Source organism: Martes martes (assembly GCF_963455335.1).
Source record: "Martes martes genome assembly, chromosome: 1".
NCBI lineage: Eukaryota > Metazoa > Chordata > Mammalia > Carnivora > Mustelidae > Martes > Martes martes.
In genome coordinates, this window is record NC_137888.1 from 58,079,460 (window position 1) to 58,100,635 (window position 21,176).

Consider the following 21,176-nt stretch of genomic DNA (forward strand, 5'->3'; position numbering starts at 1 on the left):
TGAATTAAGGGCTTTACTTGATAGTGACTCATTTGTCTCCCTGGGCTAAGGCAGCAGATTTCAGAGAGAGAAATGGCCCTGCACAATATGTCCTATCACTCCTGTTAAGAAATGCAACATTGACAATGGGTATGGAAACAGATTAGTTTACTTCAAGCTCATCACTGTGCGTAAAAGCATCTTCACTTGACCTAGCCACAAGTTTTCCTGATTTGTTATACTGATAAGGGTAGATAAAGAAAACAGTCCATGTACGGTGCTTTTCCCATTATGGAAACAAGTCAGATTTTTTTTTTTTCATTTTGCTGCACATAAAATACAAGAAGATTTGCAAAAATAAAGGGAGGTAATAAGGAAAGGAGTGATTGAGAATATTTGCAATTATCCAAAAAAACACAGAAATGTTGATTATTAAGATACAAGGGATAGTGAAGTGATGTGCATTGTGTATTACCTTACTGATTTAATTCCTTTGTAGTTTACAACAGGCCTAATGGAGAATTGGCGAAATAGCTTACCAGCTTCTGGAGTACAACCTGAAATCAAGCAGCCCTCCTTGCTCTCTCTTTCTGGCACTACACCACTCAAGAAAGATCTATTTAATTTTTATTTAACCAAGTTTTTCAGTATGTTCCAATAAGACAGGTTCTCAAGACATACCAAAGATAGGCTGATTCACTGTATCCAACTTTGCCTCTAACTCTAGCACCAATCATTGCTCCAAAATTTATGACCAACATATAAAGTGGCTTTACTTGAGTATTAACACCAACCACAGTAACCTGAAGTAGAAAAAAAGAAGATCTTACATGATGATGCTTGTCACTCGCAGGATTAATTGGAAGGGTCCCAGAGCTAGAATTCAGAAACCCCTGTGCCCATTGAATGACTATTCAACCATTTTTCTATTATTGACTACTCCATTTTTTTCTTCTGCTTCCTTCTAAAAATGGTGCAGATAAAAGTTTAGCAGATAAAATCTGCTAAAAATTTAGCAGATAATATACCTCCTTATGCACTAGTGTTGTTTTCTACAGGAGAGTCACAAAGTGGGGCCACTGGGTCAAGGGCACTGAAAATGATGTATATTTTATAAATCCTAATAGATGTGGTGAGATTACCTGACAGAAGAGTTAAGCAGCTGACCCGCTACCAACCCTACACGAGTGCCAGTTTCCCAGCGTCCTTGCCAATAGTTGCTCTTTTTAATTTTTGCAGATCTGATGTGTGAGAAAAGTAACGTTATTTTTTCAATTCGCATTTTTCAATTAGTGAAGTTGAACATCTTCACGTATGAACTGCCTATTCACAGACATCGACTAACTCTATTGAAATAATAGATTTTTTTCCCGTTTTTTTCTAGGAGCAGGCTGGATAGAAGTATTAACGTCCTGTTACCTGTTCTATAAAATCAGTTTTTCTAGACTCCCATTTGACTCAAGATGACTTTTGCCATTCAAAAAGTTGAAATTCATATACATTTTTAAATGAATTTAGTTTCATATCTTGCTTAAGAGAGTCCCTTCTATCCCCAAACTATAAAATATTCTCAGTGTATTTAAATCCTCTCAATTTTATTTTTCCGTTGAGATCGTTTATCTACTGGGATTTATTTTTGCACATAACACGAGGCAGGGGACGGAATAATTTAAAAAAAAAAAAAATTGTCAGGCATCCAAAGAGCTTGAGCAAAATCGAAGGAGCGGTGAACAAGTCCGCTCTGGGTATTTCTGCAAGCAGGATTAAGGTCAGATCTTGGAAGCATTTGCGGTACGGCTTAAAACTATCAGGGCGGGAGAGCGATTTATAGTGCAAGCAGCCTAGCTAGCATTTTATGCTTCCGCTCCCTAGTGTCCTCGGGATGATCAGATGGTTTCCTACCTAGGAACGTTGGATACGGATTCTCTCTGCACCCTCAGCCACGGAATATCTATCTGCTCATTAAAAAGGTTGCCTACTGAGGTCAATCAAAACATTCCGGGCCATCAAGGGCAAAAACTGCTGGAGAGAATCAGCTGTCCAAGAGTGAGGGGAGGGCAAGCGCGACGACGCTCTGCGCATGTGCGCTCTCTGTTGAAACTCTCCGGGGGTGCTCTTTAGCAAGTCCGGGCTTCCGGCCGATGGCGCATGCGCAGCCTAGTTATTGTGCGCTGAGCGACTCTGTAGGTCAGCTCGGTGCTTAGGGGCCTCTGGGAAGATGGCCGGAGCTGGCATGGCGTCTTTGGGCGCTTGGGTACCTTGTCGGAGGTGGAGCAAAGCGGCCGTCTTCGGCTTCCACCGTGGCCTCACTGCATTATTCAAAAGGAAGCTCGAGGGGACGCCACGGTGGCTCCCAGGTCAGTGGCCGAAAGGCGGGAGAAGTACGCGTTCTTTAGAACATCGGGTTTAGTCCGTTCCTGTCTAGTGCGGTTTTGGCGCCCTATTTCAAAATGTTCATCCCCCATTCTTAGTATCCTTGTTTTAGGCGCTTTCAACAATTCTGGTGAAGGTAGTAAGAGGACCTCTTCTTGGCCCTGGGTATCCTGCCCAGCCCCGGCCCTTGCTGGCGTTTTCCGCTTTGCAGTTTCAGGATGCTACTCTGCCTGTCTTCCCGCGTTAAGCGCCAACACCGGGAAATATTAAGATTTGCGTTTATTAGTTGCTTTTTCTGTCTTTTCTCTTCGGGTCTAAGGGGATTACAAATCTTGACTGTTAGGATGCTTAGACCTGCCTTTGCTTCACTAGAGGGAATTTACGATATGAACTTTTTTGTTGTTGCAAAAGTGTAGATGCGGTCATGCAGCCTAATTTCTGATTTTGCCTTTTCGATATTCCCAGCTCAGTGAAAACCGTAATCATTCCTCAACAAAGGAAACTAGAATTTGGACCAAAAATGAGAGCATCTGAATATTTTCTTTATCTTGTGTTTGATTGTTCTCCGTACCACCCTACCCTGAGTATATGTAGTCTGTCTTTCTGAATTTTGTCTTTTTATTCTCTGGTTGTGTTGTTTACACCTTTGCCATAGAAGCTGCCAGGTGTACTGTGCTTGCAATAGAAGCGTCATTGCTGATACCCTTAGTTTTAGTTAAAAATTTTAAGTGTGTATAATGAGTTTAACTTACATTTAATTGTATACAACCTAAAGGCTTGTTGTATATAAATTCCTCCAGCGAAGTATGGTATGTCAGTTCATTAACTAGATTGTAATACTCTTTCATCTCCTTGGCACACCATTAAGGACTTGTGCATCAGGCTTTGAGCTAATCCTTGTAGTATAATAAGATCATTTATGGGTGTAATATTAAGAACCTGTCCACTTACAACTCACCAAAATGAAGTAAATTGTAATTGTCTCTGGAAGAAATTCCTGTTTTGGGCAGTAATATCAAGAAGAAGGTAGGAGGGATATTTTTGAGTGCCGGAAGGAAATGGGAAGTTGACATTTTTGCAAATACAATCTACCAGCTAACAAAACTGGCCCCTGTTAGCCCTGGTTTTCACTAAAAGTTTTAAATTTGGCATATTTCATTATACTCGGAAACTTTGGAACACACTAGTATGTAATAGGGATAGCGTTAGGCCTTCAATTCAGTTTTTAAAATTCAACTTCTTGGGCTTCTTAAGTGGCTCAATTGATCGAGTGTAGAACTCTTAACTCAGGTTTGAGTGTTTAAGCCCCACCTGGGGCATAGAGCCTACTCTAAAAAATCAATCTCAAATCCAAAATGAAGGAAGATTTTATTAACTCACATGGAGGGGGCCAAGATGTGTTCATTGGCCACAGTAAAGGAGAGGAAGGCTTCATTTAATGCAGGAGATTTTGTTGGTCCAGAAAAAGACTGTAAGGAAATACACAAACCTATTTTTTTTAGATTTATTTATTTACTGAGAGAGAAACCACGAATGTGTGTGTGTGTGTGTGTGTACACGCACACGTGTGTGCACATATGTGGGGGCAGAGGAGGGAGGGAGAGAATCCCAAGCAGACTCCAGGCTCATCACAGAGCCAGAATGCTGAGCTCCATCTTGCACCCAAGATCATGACCTGGGCCGAAATCGAAGAGTTGGATGCTTAACCCAGCGCCCCATAAATCTAATTTCTTTAGAAGGAGGAGGTGGGATTGTAAATGACTTAATGTTCCTTAAATATCTTTTTACTTTTTTTTAAGAGCAAGTGTAGATTTTATGGTGGGAAAAACCTTCAAAAACGATGAAACAATGAGTAACTTTGTAAAGTTTGCCAGTTGTACAGTTGTACTTAAATTGCATGAGGATCTGTGTAGCGTTTACAAAAAGCCAAACCAACAAATAAAACGTGCAGTGATTGCAGAACCCTATGAGAAATCTTTTTCCAAAAATGGTACTATTATAAATTATTCAAGGTTACTTGTAAAGAAACTGCTCATTGAAGCCACCTCAGCTAATAGAGAGTCATGCTTGGCTGTTAACCATGGCCCATGATTTTGTGGGTGGCAAGGGAGCCAGTGGTAAAAGTAGCATATCAGCACCCCCACCTTTGGAACAATTTCTCAAGGGCAGACCAGAGTTGTTTCTTCCCCTCTGTGCCAAATAGTAGAGGATGTGAAACTCCTCAAACATAGACAAAATTAAAAAGAAAATCATACAAGAAAAGGCTAAAACTAGTGTAGAGAAATCCGAACATTGATACTATTTAGGAGGTATGATACAGCAGCAATAGGAAAACATTTTTTACAAGTCTTTATCTTTTATTGCCTTGAAATTTCCTCCTCATTGCATATTTTGAAAGAATCAGGATTGGACCTTGCTCAAAGGCACTGATTTTGATATGAGTTCAGAAAATAACCATGCATAGGCTTGTGATTTTAGTACTTCAAGTCTTTGTTTTTCCTCTTAAATGGAAGTAGTTTTGACATCAATTTGACAAAGTTAAGATTGAAAACATACAGTTGCCCCTTGAACAACATGGGTTTGACTGCAAAGGTCCACTTAGACATTGATTTTTTTTTCAATAAATACAGTGTACTACTGTAAATATATTTTCTATATGATTTTTTGAACATTTTCTTTTCCCTAGCCTACTTTGTCGTGAGAATATGATACGTAATATATACGACATACAAAATATGTGTTAATTAACTGTTTATGTTATCAGTAAGGTCTCCAATCAGTAGTAGGCTATTAGTAGTTATGTTTTGGGGGAGTCAAAAGTTACACATGAATTTTCAACTCATGGGGAGTTAGCACCCCAGCCCTCGTGTTGCTCATGGGCCAATTGTATATGGTTTTCCAAAAACGGTATTTGTGAACTGTAGTTTATGTTTTGTGTACTTTGTTTAGCTTGCAGACAAAAGACATCAGTCTCTTTCCTTAGTCGACCAGACCTTCCAAACCTGGCTTATAAGAAGCTAAAAGGCAAAAGTCCAGGAGTTATCTTCATCCCTGGCTATATTTCTAATATGAACGGTACAAAAGCATTGGCGATTGAAGAGTTTTGCAAATCTCTAGGTCACGCCTATATAAGGTAGGAACAATGTATTTCAGAGAAAATACTACTACCATTTAGCATGGCAACAGAGAATTATTTCTGCTTTAACCAATTAAAGCAAATGCCAGTGCTTTTATGAATTAACTTATTTTAATGGTCTGTAAACTTTCACCTGGTGATTTAGGGTTATCATAAATGCAACCTTTAAAAGACCTGTTGACCTGTTTTAAAATGGTCTTTGTGCTACACTGACAAGGCTGGCAGGAAAGGAAACTAGTGGTAACTAAACTCTGGATATAATATTCTAACATGACAACAAACCAATAATAGTTGGCTTTCTTGTAATGTCATAATTATATTGTGGTTTTCCATTGGGGACATAAAGGCTTTTATTTGGCCATTCTTTATAACTCTGCTTTTAAATTATGTATTTAAAAATGTATGAATTTAAGAATATTGTATATTTTTCATGTCTCTTCCCTGGGATGTTTTAAGTTCTCATTTCCTGTCCTCTTCATATTGAGCCCATTCGTTCCCTTGGTTTTAAGTGTAGTCTGTAACTCCAAAATTTATTTCTCTGGCTTAGTATTTTCATTGGTGTTCTGTGCCCTTATAAAAAAAGTAAATAAATGAAGGTATTCTAAAATTAGTATTGTATAGTTCACATTTCTAATGAGTTTTCTCTTTCCCCTCACTCCTGTAGTCTGATTATGTAGAAGGATAAATAGAGAGGATATATGTTGTTTAACAAAAATTTGATTTCACAGTTCCTAATATTTCATACTGATAATTATTTTAGTAAAAGAATGTGCTTACATTGTTGTTATTGGGTTTGTTTACCTTAACAATCATTTATATAGGGCCTGATTTGCCAGAAAAGATAGTATTGTTTAGTAGAAAGAACACTGGCCTGGGTTCAATAAGTACAGGTATTAGAATCAGTTCCAGCAATAACAAGATGAGTCAGCTCAGTAACCCTGGAACTGTTTTCTTCATCATAAAAAAGGGACAGGTTGAACTAAAGATAATTACTGAATCCTTTTTATCACTAACAGCCTAAAAATGTATTCATCTAAATTGTTAGTACTTTCACTAGAATTCAGTCAGTGGGTCTAGAAAATACATCTTTCAGAAATAAGATAATAAATAAATTTTAAAAACTAAAAAACTTAGATTTTATTCAGTGTGTTAGCTGAGATTATGTCAATTATACAGATTTAGTGTTATTCCTTTTATCATATTAACTGAGTGGTTTTATTTTCATGCTCAGAACTTTCAAAAATCTGTTCTGACTTAACTGTTACTCTGAAGTCTGGATTGTCTTTTCCAACTATCTGTCTTTTCCAAGTATCTGTCTTTTCTAACACTATTGGTGAGTGCTGTAAAACACACAGTGATTTCTAAAACATGGCTGTTGTTCTTAATGATTAGATAGGGGAAACACAAGATAAAATACATATGAGAAATAAGGCAAAAATACTCATCAGAATGTGATTGTGCCAAAAGAACAGTGTACTTAATTGTACAAAGTGAGAGAAAACTGGGGATTGAAGTGGGTAAAAAATACTTCATAAAGGCAGGCTGAAGGATATTTCAGACGTGGGTAAGAAGGAGAAGCTATACAGGAAGGAGGACTACCTGGGTCAAAACATGATAATATCAGAAAAATTGCCATCATTTTTTTTTGTCCCCAAAAGAATTTGAATCAAGAAATTGTCATTTTGGGGCACCTGGGTGGCTCAGTGGGTTAAGCCTCTGCCTTTGGCTCAGGTCATGATCTCAGGGTCCTGGGATCGAGCCCCACATTGGGCTCTCTGCTCAGTGGGGCGCCTGCTTCCCCCTCTCTCTCTGCCTGCCTCTCTGCCTACTTGTAATCTCCGTCAAATGAATAAAATAAATCTCAAAAAAAAAAAAGTAAAAAATTAAAAAAAGAAATTGTCATTTTACTGGCTCTTGAATTTAAATTGAGACTATGAGCACTGTAACCAGTTCCTGTCTTCCTATAAGACATGACATCTCTGGGTTTTCTGCATTTTGGATACATTTGAAATACATTTTTAAAGTAAATAAACATGATTGAATTATAATGTGCACCGACCATTAAGTAGGACTGTGTTAAAAACATAAACTAAATATATCTTTATAAATCTTATAAAATTATAGCCCTTTACCACAAAATTTTAATTTTTTTAAATATATATATATTTTTCAAGATTTTATTTATTTATTTGTCAGAGAGAGAGAGCACAAGTGGGCAGAGTGGCAGGCAGAGGTGGAGAGAGAAGCAGGCTCCCTGCGGAGCAGAGAGCCTGATGTGGCACTTGATTCCAGGACCCTGGGATGATGACCTGAGCCGAGGGCAGCAGCTTAACCGACTGAGCCACCCAGGCGTCCCACCACAAAGTTTTAATTTAACCAAATTCCTTTTTATTAGCTTTTATCAAACTTCATTGCAGTCTAATCACTGTTAACTGTTGATTGCATGTTAGCTTGTTATTGGAGATTTTATCTTTTATGTGTTTTCCAGTTTCTTAGTTTATTTTGTTGTGTTTTTGGCTGTAAGATCTTGGTTCTTTTTTTTTTTTTTTAAGATCTTATTTATTTATTTGACAGACAGAGATCACAAGTGGGCAGAGAGGGAGAGAGGAGGAAGCAGGCTCGCCGCTGAGCAGAGAGCCTGATGTGGGGCTCGATCCCAGGACTCTGGGATCATGACCTGAGCTGAAGGCAGAGGCTTTAACCCACTGAGCCACCCAGGCGCGCCCCCCCCCGCCTTTTTTTTTAAAGATCTTATTTAAGACCTTGGTTCTTGAACAAAGAAATAGTTGTGTATATTGTACAAGAAGTGGTACATATGGCTGTAGGAAAATGGTTTCTTGATATCCTCTCCCCATGCCTAACATAAGATTGAGTTAGAGCTCCAGAATGTAGGACATGGCATTAGGGCTAGTATTCTCTCATAGTTATTTGTCATAGAATAATTAATTGTAGATTTAAGGATATGTCCCAGAGTGTTGAGGCTGCCAGAACAGTGATGTGTTGCTGTGTCTTAAAGCCCTAAACAGCTGAGTATGTTTAAATTATCTTCGTCCCTTGATTAGGGTTCAGCAAGAGTGAACTACATTTTTTACCCCTACCTTTTAGTATCACTGAATGTTTGCCTTTCCCTCTTTGGAGGGACTCTACATGTATTCTGCATCTGCAATGCATATTAGGTTAGTTTTTTGTTTGTTTTAATTTTATTTGTTTATTTGACAGAGAGAGAGAGAGCACAAGCAGGCAGGGTAGCAGGCAGAGGGAGAGGGAGAAGCAGGCTCCCTGCTGAGTAAGGAGCCTGACATGGGGCTCAATCCTAGGACGTTGGGATCATGACCTGAGCCCAAAGCAGCAGTGCATATTTGGAAGGCAGCTGTGAAAGATGGAGCAGGTAGAGATGCCCACTTGCCCAGCAGGGGAGGGAAAAGGAGGATTGGCCAGTGTCTTTTGTTTTTTTTTTGTGTCTCACTGCCGTGTCCCCTGGATTGTGAGAAGTAGTAACTGTGATTGAGACTTCAACAGTGTCCTCGTTACACAATTCCTAGGGGTCCCAAATCATTTCACTTTATACCTAAAGAAAATGTTTATTTCTTCTTTCTCCATGACTTATAAATCCCTAAGAAAATGTTATATGCTATTTATCACATATATATTCTTACACGTACACTGAAAACACTAGGATTAGTTTTCACCAGATTTGAAGAGTAAACAAAATGCTTCAAATTTGAATAAAGTGATTCTTTTTACTTTTATCTTCCACTTTTATTTATTTTGTTGTGATACTAAAGTGTATGAGGCTTATTACATACCTTGCCTCTGAATGCAGAGACAAACCAAGAAGGGTGTTCCCTGCGAGGATCTGACAGTCTCACAGCAATGATGAGGCACACTACACACACAAACTGTCTTCTAGAGTAGGTTATAAGAAATTGATTGTGACTGCTAAAAGTGAATTCTATATGTTTCATTAGGTAGAGATTTTTTCTTCAGCTTTTCTGGGAAGTTTTTCCAGCAAAAAAAAATTCATTTGGACTAAGCTTTAAGAGCGTATGAGCTGTGCAGGTGAAAGGAAAAGGTATTCCAGGTGAAGGGAATAGTAGGAGGCATGAAACAGGACAAAGAGCAGGAGCCAGTTGAGTAACAGCAAGTTGTTTAGTTTGGCCAAGGCAGTAGTAGCCTCTGATGAAGCAGTGTTCCATACCCTGGGGAAAAAACAGATTAGAATAAAACAGTCTTCTCTTGAAGAACTGACAGCATAGACAGACAAACATTTGAAACTTGATTATAACATAGTATGAAAAGTGTTGAGGGAGTACATACAAAGGAAGTGACTGATGGTAGTAAGCAGGGCATGTATGTCAAAGAAAGTTCTTCAGAGGAAAGTGCCTTGACTTAAACATTGAGTAAGAGTTTGGGTGAGGAAGGAAGGCTTCTCCCAGGGACTGGGGTTTAAGGCAACCTGCAGGTGTGGTATGATACTTCATGATCTGTTGAATTGAGCCTTGAAGGAGAGGTAAAATGCGCAGATCACAGAGACTTCGAGCCTGAAGACCTAGAAAGTTGGAAGGAGACGCAAACTAATGGGATGAGTTGGTGTTCATAAATTTGATTTGCCTCCTTCCTTTCATTAATTTATTAAATACTAAGCATATACCATTTGCAAGGTCCTGATCTAGGCACCAAGAAAGCAGTGTGGGGAGCAAAATAGTCTGGGCCCATATGGTGCTTCCATTCTAGTGTTGGAGGCAGGCCACAAACAAGTAGATTTCTTTTATGTCAAGTAGCGGTATATGCCATGAAGAAAATAAAGCAGGGGACAGAATGCAAGAATGATGAAAGAAGCACAATTTTGGATTGAGTTGGTCACAGAAGGCATCGCTGGGGATGTAACATTGGAGCGGGAGGCCTGAATGAGGTGAGGGAGCAAGCAAACTGGCTATCTGGAAGTGTAGAGAGAGAAGCTGATGTAAAACTCCCGAGGCACAAACGTGGGTGTGTATTCCATCAGCTTCAAGAAGGAGAGTAAAGATACAGTTGGGAGGGAGGGAACAGGAAGAAACGATCAAAATTGTGCAAACCAGTCAGAGGCCAGTTTATGGTATGGACTTTATATTTTAAAGATTATAGAAAGCTTTCAGAGGGTTTGTGCAAGACGTGATTTTTGTTTTAAAAGGATCACTGATGACTACATGGGGAAGAGACTGTGAGGGTAGGAAAGGGCGGCAGGAGACCTAAGCGGAGACTGTCACACTGGTCCAGTCAGAGGAGATAGTGACGGGGAGCAGCAGCTGGTGGTGGGGAGGGTGAGAGAGTTAGTGGATGGAGGCGATATTTGGAGGTTATGGCAGTAGGATCTGCTGAAATATAGATTGACCTCAGTGTTTCATTTTAATATATTTTAAGCATTGTAATAATGGTAAATGTACTGTCTTCCTCAAAAATCAGAGAAACAAACATATAAATAGATATTTAGATGTAGATTTGTTTTCCCTTTTTCTAGGTTTGATTACTCAGGAGTTGGGAATTCGGATGGCAACTTAGAAGAATGCACAGTGGGAAGATGGAGAAAAGATGTTCTTTCTGTAATTGATGACTTAGCTGAAGGACCGCAGGTGACTGTTTTTGTTAAATATGATTATTGACTAACGTCATGCTTTTTTAACTGTTTCTTTAGCTATGAAAATTTAATAGTTTAAATATTTAACCATCAGTTTTGGTATTTGATTTAAATTTGTTCTGACATTTTCACTTTCTCATAAAATGTAAGTAAGCATTTTACCTTTTCACTGCAGTCATAATTTTAATTCTGCTTTGTGCCAAATATTAAAAGTCTGGGAGCTAATGGATGTAGAAGACAAAAGTACATACATAAATTACTCAGTCCACTTACAGAAAAGAAAATTCCTCTTTTAAACTATAAATTTTTATTTTTAGATACTAGTTGGATCTAGCCTTGGAGGATGGCTTATGTTTCATGCTGCAATCGCAAGGCCACAAAAGGTTGTTGCCCTTATTGGTATAGCAACAGCTGTAGATGGCCTAGTGACACAGTTCAATCAGCTTCCTGTTGAGGTAAGTCACAAGCAACCTCCTGTCATTCTCCTGCTCCCTCTTTGAATATTTGTTCATGTGTCATCTGTCCTTTGACTTCCTTTGCTGGCTCATCTTTTTGCCTTAGCTGCCTTTTTGTGTACAGTCTCTACCTTCTTTAACTAATTGGTCTCTTGTTCAAGGTTCCCTTTTTTTCACAGCCTCTTCAAATCATTCTGCTGAATATTTGAACCATGTTAATGAAATCACACTTAAATTCTTTTTTTAGCAACATTTTCTTTATAAATCACATTTACTAATCATACATTGTGATCTCTTTTTGTACCTCTTATTCTTAACTTTGTGGCATATAGGAAATAGTACTTATGATCTTGTTAGACTTGGGTCATCAGTTATGAAACTTTTTTTTTAAGCGCGAAAGCAGCCTCAGCCTTTCCCAGCAGAGCTCTGCAAGTACACACTATCAGTCGATCAGAATTAGCACACAGGAGATGAGATTTGCCATTCCTGGCTTAGACACTTAGTTGGCACTCTTTTCTACGACTAATTCTCACTTAAGAAAAAAAATTTGCTTTTCATTATTAGCATGCCTTTCAGCAAATCATGGTTGAAATGAGGTTTCTGAAATGAATGAAGGTAATGTACTTGTTATGCTTCATTATTGGGCATATGTTTAAGCACTTCAGTTGTCTGCAGGGGTAAAGAAATCGTGGGTCAAGGCTGTTTATTTGTGTATATTTTGTTACTGTTTTGTAATCAGTTGAGTTCTCTTTGCCTGTCTTTTCCCTAAGGATCTAAATGTCCCTGTGGACTATGATCCTGGCAGGACTGAGGCACAGAAAATAAAAACCAGATGTGTGTTGGTTCAGATAATGTTGTCCCAAGGCCAGCAGCCTCAGTTTCACCTGACAACTTGCTAGAGATGCACATTCCCGAGCTTCCCCTTGCGGCCAGTGGTCTGCTTTAGCAAGCCTGTCAGCTGAAGTTGGAGAACCACTGCACTAGAGAGCAGATGAGCACATGGAGGAGGGAAGAAGCACATGTAGTGTTGAATAGTAGAGTATATTGACGTTTGCCTCGTTCTGCGCTGGTACATACCAGTGCCATACATTATACACTTCTGAGCTTATTTCACAGTCCACATTCTTCTCAGCTTCTGGAAAAAATGGCATTGTCTGCAAATGTAGTTTTATGTCATTTCCTCTGAGGGCTAAGATTACAAAGCTGGTCTACCTTGCGCTTATATTTCTGGGGGGAAAAAAAAAATATATATATATATATATTTGCTATCTTAGTTGTTTCTCATGCGTGCATAATTGCTCAGTGTCCTCATTCTGCTAAATTCTACCAATACATCTTTCTGCATATAAACTTTGAACCCTTTACCCCGTCCTCTAACTCAGTTAAATAGTGGTTCTCCTGCTAGGAAATTATTTCGAGAACATAGCAGATTGAGGAGGAGGTGATTAAATAATTTTTTTGTTGTTGTTACAGTAAATGACAGGATCTTTGTATATTTCTTTTTATGTGTATGTATCCACATCACTTGGGGAGGATATGGTAAATATCACCTAAGTGACTGAGAAGATCTATAGCCTGCAAATCAGGGCATGTCTTTGCTAATCCTGAATCAGACCAGCATATGTTTGTTAATAGAAGCATGTTAATTTAAAAGCATGTGTAAGGGAAGAGCAGGGGCACTAAGACCATTATCTCTTCTTCACAGAAGCAGTTACCTCTAACAATGGCAAGGCAGCAAAAGTGGTGATTGTTACTATCATCTTTAGCCCAAGCAGTGTTAACACTCAGCATTGCTTATTGTGTAGGAACAGACTCTAACAATGTCTCCTTCTTTGAACACTTGAGGCCATCAGACAGGAAGCACAGCTGTTTCGAATATAAGCTTCTCAACCACATCGCCTTGATATGGTTTCTTCTAGCTGTAGAACTTAATATATATTGTACGTCTTCTTCGGTTAATGGTGTTTTTTGCTATTTTGAACTTTTTGTTTTTGAGGGTTCAGTGCATATAACATTCTGTAAAGTGAAGTTTGTTCTTTGGACAGTATTCATTCAATTCAGTGGCAGATAACAGCTTGATGGGGGCGGGGATACTTAAAATGCAGCTGTTCTTAATTATGTCTCAGTAATTACCATGGTTCCCACTTCATCTAATAACCAATGAAACTGAGTTCTAATTACTGAAATTAGAAATTTAGGAATTATCCTGAGTACCTTGAGGATTACTGAATATCAATTTTTGCCTTAAATATTCAGTTCCCATGTTTTAATGAAGAAGATGCCTTGATGGGGCGCCTGGGTGACTCAGTGGGTTAAAACCTCTGCCTTTGACTCAGGTCGTGATCCCAGGGTCCTGGGATCGAGCCCCGCATTGGGCTTTCTGCTCAGCAGGGAGTCTACTTCCACTTCTCTCTCTCTGCCTGCCTCTCTGCCTACTTGTGATCTCTGCCTGTCAAATAAATAAATAAAATCTTTTTTTAAAAATGCCTTGATATTACTATAGATTCATGCATCTCACAGTTTTTAAAATTTTATTAATTTCAAATCATTTGAAGACATGGTTAAGAGTATAGCTTTCAGATACACAGCTTTTTCACATCAGTAAGTCATTTTGGAATTTTAAAAAATACATTAAAATGCCTAAATACATACAGATTATAGCATACATATTTTACTGTTTAAATTCTTGTTTTCCTTTCGTATTTGCAGTAAATTAATGTATTTTAAATATGGAAAAACCATATCTTCACTGAAAATTTAAATACAAAAATTTTCAATATATTATATTTGGTTTTTCTTTCCTTTTATTTTTCCTTATTTTTGATAAGATGTCCACCTATTTTTCTAGTCAGAAATGCCCTTAATATGATATGATTGCAAGAGCCATAAAAATATTTATATCTTGATATATTAAATATAATCTCTCCAAATAAGTTATTATATACAGATAAATCTTTGTGCTCAAGATGTTCATAGAAGTACCCAGCAGTGTGGAAATATTTAATTAGCTTAGATCCAGTATAATGGACTACTGTGCAACCTTTGAAAACTTCATAGAATTTTTTAAAAACCCAGATATTATGTAGAAGTAAAGCAATGTAGAAAACTCTGTATGAATGTGTGATAGATGTCCGTTTTACATATTACATGTATAAAACCAAATACATGGAGAAAAATATTGGAAGGAAACGAGCCAGAATATTCATGGGTGTTGTATCTAAGAGGTGGGATTATGTGTGATTACTTCTTTTTTATAATTTCTGTATTTCCCATGTTTTCTATAATGTGTGTACATTACTTTAATTAGGAAAGTTGTTTAAGGGGTACCTGGGTGGCTCAGTCTGTTAAGTGTCTGCCTTCAGCTCAGGTCATGATCCCAGGGTCCTGGGATTGAGCCCTGCTTGTGGCTCCCTGCTCATTGGGAAGCCTGTTTCGCCCTTCTCCCTCCGCCCCTCCCTCTGCTCCTGCTCTGTCTCTATCTCAAATAAATAAATAAATAAAATCTTTTAAAAAAAGAAAAAGAAAAATTGCAAAGACAAATTATAATCCAAAAAGTAAGACAAATTATAATCTAAAAAGTAAGGCAAATTATAATCTAATAAGTAAAAAAATTCTTCAAGAATCAAAAGATACCCAGTGTTTCATTTTAAGAGAGTAAGTGTGGAAATGATTTCCTTGTTCAGTTTTCAGGAAGTATTTGGAAGACTTCATTGTCTTCCAAAACAACACATTTTTTTTTTCTCATTCCCTAGGACTCTGGAAGGCAAAAACAGTGCCCCCCCCTTTTGGGGGGGGTAACATTTAGCCTGAAATTCTTTTTTTTTTTTTTTTAAGATTTTATTTATTCATTTGATAGTATAAGCGAGAGAGAGTGCACAAGCAGGGGGAGAGACAGGGAGAGAGAAAAGCAGACTCCCCACTGAGCTGTGAGTCCCCTATTGGGGCTCGTGGGGCTTGATCCCAAGATCCGGAGATGACCTGAGTCAAAGGCAGATGCCCAACCAACTGAACCGCCCAGACACTCCCAGCCTGAAATTCTATGTTTGATTGTGCCAGAGTAACTACTATCTTATTTTTCATTTTTAGTTTTAGGCTTGATTCTTCCCTTATCCCCTCCCAATTTTAGTAACTTATAGACACTCAGTTTTGAGCTTTTTGAAATCTAAACAATTGTTATTCCTAAGAATTGGTTTTATATATTATGAATGATACCTGAACTTATTCCAAGAAATTACTTTTTTCTCACCTTCATTTTCCCTTTCATGGAAATGAAGGGATGAAAGTGTTACCTGATAAAGCAAAATCTAAGTTTGAATCCTAGCCATGACAGTTGTTACCTTTCAGTATTAAACATGAAATTTAACCTCTCTTTTGTAAAAATGCAATAATAACAACTTTTATCAGGATCTCATGAGATACTCTGTGTAAAGTGCCTGTCAGAGTACCTTGCACAGTGTTTAATTATTGATAATTATCATTATTACATTTTTATCTCTTTTTTTCCTTTTCCTCTAGGACTGCTTTCCTTAGACTGTTTAAGACTACTGCATGTGTTAGAGTTGCATACATTTCTTTTCCTCTTTTTACCCAATAGGTCAAAAAGGAAGTAGAGACGAAAGGCGTGTGGGCTATGCCATCAAGGTACAGTGAAGACGGAGTTTATCACCTTCAGTACAGTTTCATTAAGGAAGCCGAACACCACTGCTTGTTACATAGCCCTATCCCTGTGAACTGCCCGGTACGACTGCTCCATGGCATGAAAGATGACATCATACCTTGGCATACATCCATACAGGTTGCTGACCGAGTGGTCAGTGCAGATGTAGATGTCATCCTCCGAAAGCACAGTGATCACCGAATGAAGGAAAAAGCGGACATTCAACTCCTTGTTTACACTATTGATGACTTAATTGATAAGCTTTCAACTGTAGTTAACTAGAGTCACATTTTTAGTTGGTATGTAAACTAACGGATCCAGAAGCTTGGAAGAGGGATAACAAATGAAAGACCCGGATACTTAGGTTTTTTCCTCTTGCCTCTACTTTGTAAATATCACACGAGTGTTTATTCAATGATGTAGGATACAAATGGTGCAGATTGTGAAGAAAGTACAAGCTGCTGTTTGGAAAATTTTCTCCTTCCTTCAATCCTTGATTTTTTAAAATTGAAGTATTGTTGACACACCAGTGTTATGTAGTTTCAGGTGTACAACATAGTGATTCAACAGCCCTATAGGTTACACTGCACTGACCCCAAGTGTAGCTACTGTCTGTACAATACGACGCTATTACAATACCATTGACTCTGTTCCCTGTGCAGTACCTTTCATCCCAGTGATTACTCATTCTGTAGCTGGAAGCCTGTAGCTCCCACTCCCCTTCACTTATTTTTGTTCATCCGCCCACCCCCTCCCTCTGACAACCACCAGTTCTCTGTTCACGTGGGTCTGTTTCTGCTTTGCTTGTTTTGCTTTTTAGGTTCCACATATAAGTGAAATCATATCATATTTTGTCTTTCTCTGTCTTATTTCACTTAATACCCTCTAGATCTATCCATGTTGCATGGTTTTTTTTTTAATTAAAATATTTCCTACTTTTTTGTTCAAGAGATGTTTACCTGCTAAATGCTAATGTTAAATCGGGACAGCTCTTAATTTGTTGTGTTCTTGTCTACTTAGAATTGTTAATAAAGCTGGAATTTTTTGTCTTTTTTTGGTGTTGGTCATATACAGAGATTTGTAAAATTCCTCCTGATTTTAAAATGCATTTCACAAAATACAGGACAGTCTTTATTAAAATAAATCTGAAATGACCAGAAAAAATCCTGAAGCATAATAAAGTTCAAAAAGTAAGGATACCACTTTATATATTATATTCTGCATATTATATTTGAACTTAAAGTTATCCTTTTTTAAAGGCTCAAAACTTTACAGTAACATAAAGGAAATATATTGCTTTTAAATGTTGGCTTGTATGTCATTTAAATGGGGGGATGTGATCTTAGTGATGTGGTATATTCTAAAGAGGTAATTAATCTTTATATATTATTGCCTGCCTGCAGAAACATTCCGTTTCTGTTAATATGTGCCGTAAGTACAAATAGCCAAGTGACTACTATCTGTGTCAGAGGGCTTTCTGAAGTGTGGAGATAGTAAGAAAATACAAAATGCAATTATTACATAGGTGTTTTTAAGAACTAAAATGAGCTTGTGCAGTAGTGAGCCTTGATATTACTGAGTTGGTGTCAAGGCAAAACAAATTGACAACATGACACATAGGGAAAATCGTTGGGATAAAATTCCTGTGCCAAAGAAAGCTAACAGCAGGCCTGACTGCTTAGTCTCAGAGAGACCAGCTTGTAAGTGAGCCCATGGTTGCATCTGGGAACTTGGCTTTTGCAGGTTTCCACCATTCCCAGAACAGATAAAAGTGGCTCACTATGCCTAAACTATCTATACTGCATGAACAGTAGTGTTTGTGCTGAACACCTTTCCCTCTGGGAGTCTGCAGTTGTAAGTGGCAGGTACTCGGTACTCGGTACTCGGGCACTGGCCTGGTGGACCACATTTCGCATGTATCATCACAACTCCTTACTGGGGGAATTTCAGCTCATGTGGCATGATCACTGGGACAGAATTCTTGAAGCTTCTGCCTCATTTCTCCAGATGTCGCCTCTTGCGTCTTTTTCCTTTGCATATTTTTCTGTGTACCTTTTCAGTAAGAAGTCCTAGCTCTAAGGAGAAGTAGGTGCTGAGTTCTGTGAGTCCTAACAAGTTATCGAACCTATAGGTGGTCTTCATGACCCCTGACTCAGATACTAAAAAGGTTAATGCCTCACAGGACTGCAATCTGTGAGTTCTCTTTTATACTGAACAGGAGTCACTGAGCACTCAAATACACGAGTCGCGCATGTGTCATGGTGCCTAGTGACAGCGGGAGTTGATAGCGGATAGTAGGTTGAGTATTCCAGGGCCTGCTCTGCCCAGACACCACTAGGCACGAGGATTCAAAAGACAAAGAGAAAGTGGCCCTGCCCATGGGACTCTTCTGGAGCTAAACTCGTAATAAAATGTAATAAGCATGATTAGAGATTTGTAGCATACCTGTAGAGGCAATGTGCATTCAGATTAGGGACAGACTATGCGGTATGGGTTTAAAATCCTAGCTCACCATTTACAAACCCTGTAATCGAGCAATTTACTTAACCTCTTTGAAGTTTTGTCAGCTGTAAAATGACATAAAGCCAGGTAATAAAGCATAAGGATTCAGTAAGTACAGTACCTTTAGAACAATGACACACACACAGGAGTCATTATCTTTTCACTTATAATTCACTGAGCACAGTCCGGTGAAAAACTGGTGGACATAATTTGTGGGGGTTAGGAAGAAAAAGCAGCAAGGGAGCCGGCAGGGCTTTCAAAGCACCTTCCTCTCTTCAAGATGCTAAGCTGGAAGAAAGTTAGTTGTGTGGTATCATTTCAAACGTTAAAAGGTTAGTGAAGGGGAGGAGGAGAAACCTTCACTGTCTGAAAATAGGAAAAGCTGTTTTATTTATTTTTATTTAAAAAATATTTTATTCATTGGAGAAAAAGAGCACAAGCAGAGGGAGAGGGAGAAGCAGACTTCTCACGGAGCTGTGAGCCCAATGCAGGACTCGATCCCAGGACCTGGAGATCATGACCCAAGCTGAAGGCAGACACCCAGCTATCTGAGCCACCCAGATGCCCCTAAAAGCCATTTTAAAATCTCATATAGCTTTGCAGAAGGTAATATCACAAATTCCAAATGATTCTGTATCGATGAGATGTATTTTAGTGCATTGTTAATTACTTTAGTGGGAGTTTTTCCCCAGTGTTTTCCCCCAAAGCCCTCTTTTTTCTTTTCTTTCTTTCTTTCTTTTTTTTTTTTTTTTTTCTAAAACCACTCCATGCCATGTAGCCAGTGACATGGAAAATGCTTGAACAAGCAGCAGCCCCTGAGTGCCTTATCCTTTGGAACTCCTGCGTTATTTTAACAGCAACATGACCCTTCTAAACAACCTCAGCATGTGCAATGGAGAGAGAAGGCAGATGCCAATGGTAAGGAAACCTAAGTGAGGCCACAGAATAAATTTGCTTTTGCTGCATCTGCTGAGCTCAGAGGCATCTCCAGACACAAATCTAAACAGTATGCTGTTCTCTGAGTAGCCAATAGAAAGTTCTGTGTGGAGGAGAGGAGGGAAAGAGCCTGGGGCAAGGCTGAGCTTTACAAAGCAAGGAGCTGGCAAGGGGAACACGAAGAGCCACAGAAAGGGTCAGTGCCCAAAGGGAAAACACCTAATTTTCATTAAATTTGAAACTGATAAAATAAAACCCAAACAACTAGGAAACTCTTATTTTCTGAAGGAAAGAAGAAGATGGATGGAATTTAGATACACCTTTTAAAGATCCCCTTTAAATACACACGTAGTCATTTTTAATTTAGAACAATCACGTGGTATGCATGGTTGGTTTGATTTTTAAAAATTTGATGCTTTTGTACATTTAGAGAATATACCTAGTAAAATGCAGGCAGTTTTTCTTTTTTAACCAATTGTGTCTTTTGAGGAAATTATCCTTCCAAACATTTGGACTCTCTCTTTTCTTGGGCTTTCAAGGTTTTGCTGACTGAAAAACTCTCTTCTACTAAAAAAAGAAATAAAAAGGTCAAGTGTCAGTTGCCCAGTGAAAGCCTTTCCCAACTTGTTCCCACCCCTCTGTTTCTAACAGGTTTGTCATCGGGTCCTCTGTGCTCTCAAGAACAGCATTCTGTTCTCTTTTTGATAGAACTTAAGTGCTTTACGGGACACCTGGGTGGCTCAGTTGGTTAAGTGTGTACCTTCCGCTTAGGTCATGATCCCAGAGTCCTGGGATCGAGTCCCGCAATGGGCTCCCTGCACAGCAGGAAGTCTGCTTCTCCCTCTGCCCCCTCCCCAGCTCATTCTCTCTCTCTCTCTTTCTCTCACGCTGTTCTCTCTCTCAAAAAATTAATAAAATCTTAAAAAAAAGAAAGAACCTAAGTGCTTTACTATTCCCATGTATGTACCAATCTCCCTGAGGTCAAGAGCTTTGTTTTGACGCTGCTCGCCCCCCAGGCGTCTCTGACCATGCCCTGACAGCTCTTTGCTCACTTCTCCTTACCCACTGCATTAACATTAATGTTCTGGGGAATTCTGACCTGGCCTTCTTCTCTCGCTACTTACCTTAAACAACCACACCGATTCTCCTAGTTTTTTTGAGGGGCAGAGGGAGAGAGAGGATCTCAAGCAGACACCCTGCTGAGTGCAGAGCCCGATCTCACAACCCTGACTGAGATCATGACCTGAGCCGAAATCAGGAGCTTAACCAACTGAGCCACCCAGGTGCCCCGCCACATTCCTAGTTTTTTTTTTTTTTCTTTGAGATTTTATTTATTTGACAGAGAGAGATCACAAGTAGGCAGAGAGGCAGGTAGAGAGAGAGGAAGGGAAGCAGGCTCCCCGCTGAGCGGAGAGCCCGATGTGGGGCTCGATCCCAGGACCCTGAGATCATGACCTGAGTCGAAGGCAGCGACTTAACTCACTGAGCCACCCAGGCGCTCCGGCATTCCTAGTTTTAACAGCT

The 21,176-nt window shown here is 38.9% G+C and overlaps 1 protein-coding gene across 1 annotated transcript; it reads left to right on the forward strand.

Moving 5' to 3' along the window:
• Positions 1-2,127: 2,127 nt before the first annotated feature.
• Positions 2,128-17,287, forward strand: ABHD10 (abhydrolase domain containing 10, depalmitoylase). Its single transcript, XM_080826221.1, has 5 exons — positions 2,128-2,336; positions 5,302-5,485; positions 10,986-11,097; positions 11,420-11,557; positions 16,152-17,287. The coding sequence occupies exons 1-5, from the start codon at positions 2,198-2,200 to the stop codon at positions 16,494-16,496; spliced, it is 918 nt and encodes a 305-aa protein (XP_080682347.1). The 5' UTR covers positions 2,128-2,197; the 3' UTR covers positions 16,497-17,287.
• The last annotated feature ends 3,889 nt before the right edge of the window (positions 17,288-21,176 follow it).